The sequence below is a fragment of the Micromys minutus genome, assembly GCF_963924665.1.
Source record: "Micromys minutus genome assembly, chromosome: X".
Taxonomy (NCBI): domain Eukaryota; kingdom Metazoa; phylum Chordata; class Mammalia; order Rodentia; family Muridae; genus Micromys; species Micromys minutus.
In genome coordinates this window covers 59,099,392-59,110,332 of record NC_137970.1, presented here as the reverse complement: position 1 = coordinate 59,110,332, position 10,941 = coordinate 59,099,392, and the positions used below count along the sequence as shown (strand labels likewise).

The following is a 10,941-nucleotide window of genomic DNA, read 5'->3' as shown; positions in this document are numbered from 1 at the left end:
GGCACTCCTCTCCACATCTTTCTCACACCTTCTTCAGAATTCTGGTTTTGTGACTAATCATAGGTCACATAATTCCTCCTAGAACCATCTCCACCCTCTTCTCTACCCAAATTCATATCCTCTTCATTTCCTTCTCTTAAAAGTGGTGAGTGAAATGTACTGTCTTGTGTATAGAATTACCTGTTATGAGGACAGTAAATCTACTATGAGTCACACTCTTCAAAGAAAATTGACTCTCCTTCCAGAAGATATCAATGGACATTTTTCCTTGGCTAGGGACTTTATCTTTTATTTTCTCCTCCATGCTGAGATTTTTGTCTGACTTGAGCTTTTGAAGTTCTTAAGCATGTTGTCACAAACACTGGGAGATCATATGTTAACTCTCCTATTTTTTCAGAAAACACCATTTTATTGTAGTCATCCACCACTTCTGACTCTTATGTAGCTTTCCGTTTTTTCCTCAAAAAATCATAAGATTTGGTGAGATGCGGTAGGACATAAATATACTATTTAGGACTGAGCATCTCTTTTCATTTTTAAAACTTCTATTTCAATTTCTTCTATCTCTTTTTTAATGTATTTTTTCTCTATTTACAATTCAGGTGTTATCCCTTTCCACAAACCCTATCCTCCTTCCCACTTTTAATGCCTCCATAAAGGTGCTCCCTCTCCCAACCTCCCACTCCTAAGTCTGTGCCTTGGCATTCCCTTACACTGGGAAATTGAGCCTTCACTGGATCAAAGTCCTCTCCTTTCATTGATGCCGAGAATCTTATCCTCTGCTGCATATGCACTTGGGGCCATGGGTCTTTCAATGAAAACTCATTGGTTGGTGTTTTAGTCCCTTGGAACTATGGTGGGTTTGGATAGTTAATAATTTTGTTCTTCCCATGGGGTTGCAGACCCTTTCAGCCCCTTCGGCCCTTTTTCTAGCTCCTTCATTGGGGTCCTCGTGTTCAGTTCGATGGTTAGATGCAAGCATTCTCATCTGTATCAGTATGGCTCTGGCAGAGCCTCTGAGGAGGCGTCCATATCGGATTCCTGTGAATAAGCACTACTTAGTATCAGGAATAGTGCTTGGGTTTAGTGGCTGCACATTAGGTAGATCACCTGATGAGGCAGTCTCTGGATGATCTTTTCTCCAATCTCTGCTCTTCTATTTGTCCCATTATTTATTCCCATGAGTGTTTTGATCTTCCATATAAGAAGGACTGAGGCACTTACCTTCTAGCCTTACTTTTCTTTTTTTTTCTTTTCTTTTTTCTTTTTTCTTTTTCTTTTCTTTCTTTCTTTTATTTTTTGAACTTCATAAGTTCTGTGAATTGTTTCTTGGGTATTCAGACCTTTTTGGGCTAGTATCCTCTTATCAGTGAGTACATACCATGAGTCTTCTTTTGTGACTGGGTTACCTCACTGAGGATAATAGCTTCAAGTTCCATCCATTTGCCTAGGAATTTCATGAAGTCATTGTTTTTAATAGCTAAATAGTACTCTTTCATATAATAACTAAGTAATATGTTCTCTCTTAGAGTCTATAATTTGTCTAGGCACAGGTTGATGGAGCCAGTATTTTTTTTTTTTTTTTTTTTTTTTTTTTGATATCCATCTTGTAGAGTGGGCAGTAATTCAATCAAAAAGTTTTTGGTTATTCCCTATAAAGTAAATGCCACTACTTTACCAGTGGGCATATCTATTTGGGCTTTTCATTATGGTATTTTGGAGAGTTCACAGCTTGGAAAGATTGCTGTCTGCATTTATCTTCTGGTAGCCTGCATAGATAGCACCTTTTAGAACTCTGAATGCTAGAAAATAGACACAAAACTATCAGGTCATGTTTACAAATTATTGTAGCATTGTGAAGCCTGATTTTTCTGAATTGTATGAGTCATATATGTGATACCATTAGCAGTAGATAGTCTTATTGTCAATTTCATGGGGAAGGGTTATAAACAAAAATAATGGTAATAGCCTGTCATGTTTAGGAGTCTATAGGATATCACCATAAATCAACTCTAAAGCAGATAACCCACCCATTCTTGTCACTGTACTTTTTATTTCCTTATCTGTTGTAGAGCCATTATCCCCATTACCAAGTAATATAATCTATATTATCATACACATACATACACATACACATACATATACATATATGAAAGAACACTTTGTCTACTAAGTGTAAAGTATTCATACATATGTTAAAAGAATATGTTAATTAAAAATCATTTCCTATAGTGGCTTGAATGAAAATGGTCCCATAGGCTCATATATTTACATTCTTAGTACCCAGTTGATGAATTCTTTGAGAAGGTTTAGGAGATGTGTGCTTATTGGAGTAGTTATGTCTTCTTTGGAAGAAATGTATCATTGGATGTGGGCTGTGAGGTTTCAAAAGACCATGCCAGACCCAGTGGCTCTATGCCTATTGCCTGTGCATCCTGATGTAAACCTCTCTGCTACTTCTCTAGCACCATGTCTGTCTGCTTCCTTAAATGATAAAAATGAACTAACCCTATGAAACTGCAAGCAAAAACCTTCATTAAATATATTTTCTTTTTTTAAAGAAGAGTTATCTTGGCCATGGTCTCTCTTCACAACAAATATAGTTGCCTAGGTATTCTCTAACTTAGTTTGCTTTTGTTAGCCACTGATAAATACTCTCCACTAATAATACATGTAAAAAAGAAACTGTCTTCAGCCTATTTTGCAACTGTGTTTCAGTGTGAGGAGTAAAGCTGTACTCTTGGGTTTTGGGCCTCTGCAGTTCTCTGTCCCTATTAGTCAAATGTACTCAGATTTTCGAACTTCATTTTGCAGTACATGCTAGGCTAGAATGGCTAAGCCTAATTTTCTTTTCTTTTTCAGCCTAATTTTCAAATGCAGCTGAGAAACAGTAGTCTTGGGTATCATGTGCCCTTCTCCTAGATGTCAATGAGCATATCAATGAAAACAAAGCTGGGCAAAAAAAGATGGTATTACATGTCTACTTGTTTGACCAGGCATTAGTATAGACAGTTTCTTGGTACCATGTACCATCATTGTAACATTGTGAATCTGTAGTAAACAGTGGGGGCATTTAACCTGAAACTTACCAAATTACTCACAACTTTATTTAACATGGTACCTCAAATGGTATTATGTGTCAAAGATTAAGATATCTCTCCTTCATTTTTTTAAAATATTAATCTAAAGCATCTAAACAACCTCTTACCCATGTTACTATAAATAGCACTAATGAAAGTCATGAAGTGAGGGGTTACCTGAGAAGATGAAGGAGATTAGTAGGAGTGAGAAGAAGAGAGGGTAGCTAAAGTATAACGTATCACAAATATCAAAATATATTACATGTAATACAAGTCATGAGGCAACTCATTATTATATGTAATTAATACATGCTAAACAAATATTAAAAATTCCAGCAGGTTCTTATATGTGTTTTATAGCCTCTCAATGTCACTCTGCCTCATTTCTAGACATGGAAAAATCTATAGATTTCTGTTAAGAATTACAGACAAAAGCGGGGACTGTATAATAGCACTTAAATATTTTTCGTATTGTGGCACAGCAGCATCAGAAGGATTATTCAGCAAGCATTCATTATATTCCAAAAGCATAGTCTCTATAGCCAGAGAAAAAAGATTTTATTTAAATTCAGCTGGTCAAAGTACAAACAACTTTATGCAACTTATGATGTGATTTAAAAATAAACTTAATAGGTAGCAGTAACACATCTTAGAAGCATCTCTCTGGATTTTTTTGTTTTGTTTTGTTTTTAATAGCCTACAATACAAAGGTCATTTAAGAGAAGATATTACAGAAATTCTAAAATGGAACATTTACTTGAAAATTTAACTACATAAACATGAGTTTTCAATATTTCACCATATAGCTTGAACATTAGTTAGGATGAAGGAAAAATGAGTTTAAAGCTAAACCATGACACAATATCTTTTTTTTTAATTTTCAAAAGTGTAGTTTTGAAGTACATTTATTCTTACTATCTCCTACTGGATAAACATGATTATAGAAATAAAAGAAGAGCAGATATTGATAGGTAAATAGAAATTATAGAATTGACAATGCATATTAAAAATTATGAAGTATCCAAATGTCAGTGTTGTGGATCATTTTCTCAATTATAATCTTCTGTAGAATTGTTTAAATCAACTTTTTATATTTAATTGAATCGTGGTTACAGAGAAAACATTAAATGTTTGAGGAGAAAGTTAATGTCTGTACAAATGAGGTCTTTGAATTCTGAAGCTTAGGTCGCAGATTATATCACTGTTTCAGAATAGAGATTGTATATGTGACATTATGACTGTGAATGAATCTACCAATACACCATGTCATTAAATAGAAAGTCTATACATGTATTTAGCCAGATAGTTAACTAAAAATAATAGGCTTGTGAAAAGTTTGAAATACTGTGATTAGTATAGCAAATTATATCAACGTATGATCTCTTTGTCTTTGACACAGAAAAACCTTTCTTCTTGACAAATGTGAGGTATTATTAGCAATGTGAGCTATTATTTGAAAACCAGACGTTATGCTTTGAAGCTTCTGTCTTTTTTATGTTAAGTTATTCCAGACAGTAGAGTACCTTTAACAGAACAATTTTTACTTCCCAGATCCTTGCATGAAAATTGTTAATGTATTCATCGCCTTTAAATGTTGCCCATTATGAAATATTCATTAGGTATGTTAGCGCTTTATTTTAACAAGCATAAATCATAGCCTACTGGATTTCTCATTAAACTATAAACTGAGCACATACACTTAACACTAACATGTAATCCACATTTATGTTTCATTTTCAGCCTTACAAATGCTAACAGTTCCAACTATACATGAGAATGACACAACAGCATTTAGTTTGCTTATCAACTTCTGAAAACAGCATATTTTCATCATTCTTGAAATACATTTCATTGCATTAGCAAATAATTTCAGTGTAGCTTCACAACAACAACACATGCTCCGGCTCTTCCAATGTTCACAGGAACTTCCTAAGACAACAAAAAGAAAAGAAACACTGTCATTAGCATAATCCAGAATGTTGGCCCTTAAAGAATTGTTCCCTATTTTTACCTGTTACCTTGTCTAAAAATAAGAAAGCTACCACTCAGATTATTATAGACTATAAAACACAAATAGATCATGGCTAGATGATCAGTTGCTTTGGGAACACATTCTTTTTTGTTTTTTTTTTGTTTTTTTTTTTGTTTTTTTTTTTTTTTCAGTTAAAAAGGCACAACTAATGTTAACTCCCCAAGATTTTATGAGGACTAAACAAAATAATGTATCACAATAATTTGGTATATATACTTATACAGCTATTCTCTGTTAGTGTTCTTTCATGCTTTGAGAGATTAAAAACAGAAATAGTGATGGAGCCAAAAACAGAATCTAGGTTGATTTTGGTATTTGTCTCCTAAGAAAAGACCTACTACGGCTGTACTAAGGAATAATGGAAAATTAATTCCAAAATTAATCTTTAAAACTTCTCCTCAAATTCTAAAATATACCAATTTGAAGTTTTTTTTTTTCACAAGAATACCTCTCGCCATTCATCTTTCTGAGCATCATATGATTCAACAGTATTCAAATAAGTGTGGCCATCATATCCGCCAACCACATAGAGTTTGTCTCCAAGGGGGCACACGGCAACAGCATCTCGAGGAACACTCAAAGGTGCCACAGTTGACCACGAATCACTTTTTGGATCATATCTAAAGAGATTTAGGAGGATAATTGAGAAGTAAAATTCCAGTAATGTTTCAATGAAAAATAAGCATTAATAAAAATGTGCTATGGTGTAAAGCACAGAATTTGAAGCATTGTAATGATCAAGCACATGTTTTCTACTCAAGACAAAAGAATTCTTATTAAAGAACATGTACATATTGAGGTCCTTGATCCACTTGGACTTGAGCTTTGTGCATGGTGATAAATATGGATCTTTTTACATTTTCTATATACAGACTGCCGGTTATATCAGCACCATTTATTGAAGAGGCTTTTTTTTTCTATTGTGTATTTCTTGCTTCTTTGTCAAAGATTAAGAGTGGAAAAGTGTGTGTTTTAATTTGTGAGTTTTCAATTCCATTCCCCTGATCAATCTGTCTGTCTTTGTACCAATACCATGCAGGTTTTAATGACTATATGAAGATTTCTCTGTAGTAGGACTTGAGGTCAGGGATGGTGATTCCTCCAGCAGTTCTTTTATTGTTAAAAATTGTTTTCACTATTCTGTTTTTATTTTATTTTTTTTGCCTTTCCAGATGAATTTAAGAATTGCTGCTTTTATGTCTTTGATGAATTGTGTTGGGATTTTGATGAGGATTGCATTGAATCTGTAGCTTGCCTCTGGTATGAGGGCCATTTTGCTATGTTTATTCTGCCAATTCATATGCATGGGAGATATCTCCAGTTTCTGAGATATTCAATTTCTTTCTTGAGAGACTTGAAGTTATTGTCATGGAGATCTTTCAATTATTTGGTTAGAATTACCCTGATATGTTTTATGTTATTTGTAGATCAAGGACCTCAACATAAAACCATTTACACTCAATCTAATAGAAGAGAAAGTGGGAAAGAAACTTGAACTCATTGGCACAGGGGGAAATTTCCTAAACAGAATTTCAATGGCTCATGCTCTAAGACCAAGAATTAATAAATGGGACCTCATGAAACTGGAAAGCTTCTTTAAGGCAAAGAACATAGTCAATAAGATAAATCAGCAACCTACAGACTAGGAAAATCTTCACTAATGCTACATCCAGTAGAGGGCTAATATCCAAAATATATAAAGAACTCAAGAACCTAACCACCAAAAACCCAAAAACACAATCAAAAATGGGGTGTAACTATACCAAGAATTCAAAACAGAGGAATCTCGAATGACATAGAAGCACCTGAAGAAATATTCAAAGTCCTTAGTGATCAGAAAAAATGCAAATCTAAACGATCCTGAGATTATAATGCACACTAATCAGAATGGCTAAGATCAATACTTCAGGTAACAGCATATGCCAGCTATGATGTGGAGAAAGAGGAACACTCCTCCATTGCTGGTAGGATTGCAAACTATTACCACCACTCTGGAAATAAATTTGAAGGTTCTTCAGACAATTAGAAATAGCTCTACCTGAAGACCCAGTAATACCTCTCCTGGGAATATATCCAAAAGAAGTCCACCATATCACATATTCCTGTATGTTTATATTGGCCTTATTTGTGATGGTCAGAAGCTGAAAACCACCCAGATGTACACGACAGAAAAATGGATACAGAAAATATAGTTTATTTACACAATGGAATACTACTCCACCATTAAGAAAGAGGACATCTTGAGTTTTACAGGTAAATGGATGGAACAAGAAAATATCACCCTGAGTAAAGGTAACTCAGACCCAAAATGACATGGACAATATGTACTCACTAATAAGTGGATATTAGGCAAAAAAATAAAAAAACAAAAAAGCAACCACAAGTGGGGATGGAGGGAAGTAGGGACCTGGGAAAGAAATGAGACAGGGGGCTGGGGCATTGGGGGGTATAATCCGGTATCAGGTGGGGGAAAAAAAAACTGAAGTCCTGACAGCTAGCAGAAAGAATGAAAACAGGCAACCTGGGGAAGTAGAGGGTTGGGAGGACCCTCCAGTATATACCAGAAGCCTGGAAGGGGAGAAACTACAGGACTCAAAAGAGAGGTGCCCTAGATGAAATGCCCTATAGCGGGCAGAGGGAACTTGTAGAGCCCATCTCCAGCAGAAAGACAGGGCATAAAGTGAGTGATGAGGTTCCTATCCCTCATTCAAAACTCTGACCCAGAATTCTTGCTGTGTGAAAGAACTGCAGGGACGGAAATGGAGAAGAGCCTGAGGAAAAGAAGGTCCAGGGACAGGCCCAAAAGGGGATCCAGATCAATGGGAGGCCCCAAGGCCTGACACCATTACTGAGGCTATGGAATGCTCACAGAAAGAAACCTATCATAACTGACCAACAAGTACCTGAAAGAGCCAGATGTAGATGTTTGCACCCAACCAATTCACAGAAGCTGCTGATCCCTGTGGTTAAATTAGGGGAAAGCTGGAGGAAGCTGAGGAGGAGGGCAACCCTGTAGGAGAACCAGAAGTCTCAATTAACCTGGACTCCCAAGATCTCCCACACACTGGATCACCAACTAGGCAGCATACACCAGGTGATATGAGTCCCCCAAAACATGTAGAGCAGAGGACTGCCGGGTCTGGGTTCAGTCAGAGAAAATGAACCTAACCCTCAAGGGACTGGTGGCTCCAGGGAGTTTAGAGGTCTTGTGGGGTGCGTGGGGTAAAGACATCCTTGTAGAGACAGGGGTGCAGGAAGGAGGTATGGGATACAAAAGAGTAGAGCAAGAGGGAAATAAAACCTGGAGTGGGTAAAAAATATAGGAAAAGAACATGTACATAGCATAACTCTTTTTGGTCACAAGAGGGAGCACAAAACATATATAAACTAAATGAAGCAGTTCTTTCTGCTTCCTTTCTCCTATGGTATACAAATTTGGTATTAAAACCTTCTATAGGGAAAATTTCTGCAGCTCTGAACTGTACATTAAAAAAAGATAACATTTAATCTAAATATGTGAAAATTTAAGTAAACTCATATAATTACACATAAAATACTTTCTAATCATTACCTATTTGTAATAGCACATTGAAAGTATTTTTTCATATGACATTTTTTACTAATTTATTGATACTAATATTACATCCTTTAAACATTAATTTTTTCAATAGATATCCAAAGCATCTCACTTTAACTTGTATGTGAATTTAATATCAATCAATAATATTTTAATACCATCATGAAATTGTACATTGTCAAATTTATATCTATGTATGTTATATAGTATGGAATATTCTTACTGTATCACCTTAAATTGTTGTAGTATGTTGAGACCTCGAACCAAAGCAAGTACATCCTATATGCTCCATGTTCCAAGCAACATTGTTAGTTAAGGCTCTAGTGAGTTAGTTAAATCAATGTTTTTACATGTTCAAATGGTAAACCAGAACTCCAGACTTCTTACTTACATATTTACAAAAAAATCACATATTTTCTATTCATGCATAATTAAATCTAAAAATGTCAAGATTATCAGGAGATTATCAGGTAATTGTTTAATGTAGAAATTGTTGAATTGTTATGATTTTGGGTTATTCATTATTGATCTTCCTGAGGGTTAAGTCTGGGTTCCTAACATGTTTGACAAGTGTGTTCGTTCACTCTTGCACTTAGCTATACTCCCAGCATAGAAAATAGTGAATTTTTAGAAAAAAATGAAATTGTTAATAGTTTTATCATCTGAAGGCACATAGTAGTTGTCACTCAGCACAATGACTACCATATTCGACTTAAAATAGTGTTGCTTCTCTCGCTATTTTTCTCTCTGCTACTTTTTTAAAATGGTCAGTCTATAGACACACACACATAAATATATATTACTTTGGATGAACATTTCTAGTGATCTTGGAAAAACTAGAATAATTTATCACTGGCTCATTGCATATATGATAAAATATTAGAAAACTTTTATATTTTTAAATTAACATTATAGAAAAAATGTGAAAACTATAAAAATTATAGAAAAATATTTGGGAACCCTTTAATGCTTCCAAGTTAAATAATGGTTAAAAAAATCCAGAATAATGGACAGATCAACCATTTCTTTTGAACAAATGTCAGAAAAATAAAGCAATTTTTTTATGTGTTGGTAAGTTTTTGTCAATTAGACACAAACTGGATTCACTAGGAAAGTGAAGACCTCAACAGTTGCCGCCATTAGATTTTGGCATGTAGAAAAGTCTGTGGGCATTTTCTCAATGCCTGATGTGGAGTTGTGCAATACAGTGTGGGCAGTGCCATCCTAGGACAGATGGGCCTAGCTGTATAAGAAAACAAGCTTAGTGAGACATGAGAAACAAGCAAGTAAGCAGTGTTCCTCCATAGCCAATGCCTGAGTTCCAATTTAAAATTTTGACTTGAGTTCCTGACTTGGTTTCCTAGATGACAGATTATAAGCTATAAAGTGAAATAAATACCTTCTTCTACTAACATAGTTTTGGTCAGTGTTTTCTCACAGCGGCAAAGAATCACACCAGAAAATTAGAAACTCTTCTCTTCTTTTGCTCCAGTGGTTTTAAACATATGTAACATTTGTGTGGGTGTATGTGTGTGTTATCAAGGAAATTCAAACAGAAAGTTATGTCTACAAAGTACAAATTTTACCCATTCCAAAATTTCTTTAATCCCTGTATGAACTGAGTCTTCTGAGATCCAACTGAAAATGTGTGACTTACATATAAGAAGATTATAAAATTCTTAGGCAAATGGATAGAACTAGAAGCTATCATCCTGAGTGAGGAAAACCAGGAACAAAAGAACACACGTTGATAAGCAGATTCTAGAACCCAAAAGCTCAAAATACCCATGAAAAAATTCCTAGACTATATGAAGCTCAAAAAGAAGGAAGGCCAGAATGTGGATGCCTCAGTCCTTCTTAGAAGGGAGAACAAAACACTCATGGGAGGAATTACGGGAACAAATAGAGGAGCAGGGATTGAAGAAAAGTTCTACAGAGACTACCTCACCTGGGGATCCACCCCATATGCAGCCACCAAACCCAAGCACTATTGCTGATCCCAAGAAGTGTTTACTGGCAAGGAACCAGATATGGATGTCTCCTCAGAGACTCTCCCAGAGTCATACACATACATATGAAGATGCTTGCAGTTAACCATTTGACTGAACACAGGGACCCCAATGAAGGAGCTAGAGAAAGGACTGAAGGAGCTGAAAGGGTTTGCAACCCTATGAGAAGAACAACATTATCAAACAACCAAACCCTCCACAGCTTCCAGGGACTAAAACACCAACTAATGAACACACATGGAG

The 10,941-nt window shown here is 35.4% G+C and overlaps 1 protein-coding gene across 3 annotated transcripts in view; it reads right to left on the bottom strand.

Moving 5' to 3' along the window:
- Positions 1-4,191: 4,191 nt before the first annotated feature.
- KLHL4 (kelch like family member 4) overlaps positions 4,192-10,941 on the bottom strand; it is a gene marked incomplete at its 5' end in the record, with an annotated part of 58,299 nt that continues 51,549 nt past the window's right edge. For all 3 annotated transcript variants that reach the window (XM_080910966.1, XM_080910965.1, XM_080910967.1), the window contains 2 exons: positions 4,192-5,009; positions 5,561-5,732. In XM_080910966.1, coding sequence (XP_080767092.1) covers positions 4,950-5,009; positions 5,561-5,732 — 232 coding nt within the window. In that variant the 3' untranslated portion in view covers positions 4,192-4,949. The remainder of the gene's footprint in view (positions 5,010-5,560; positions 5,733-10,941) is intronic.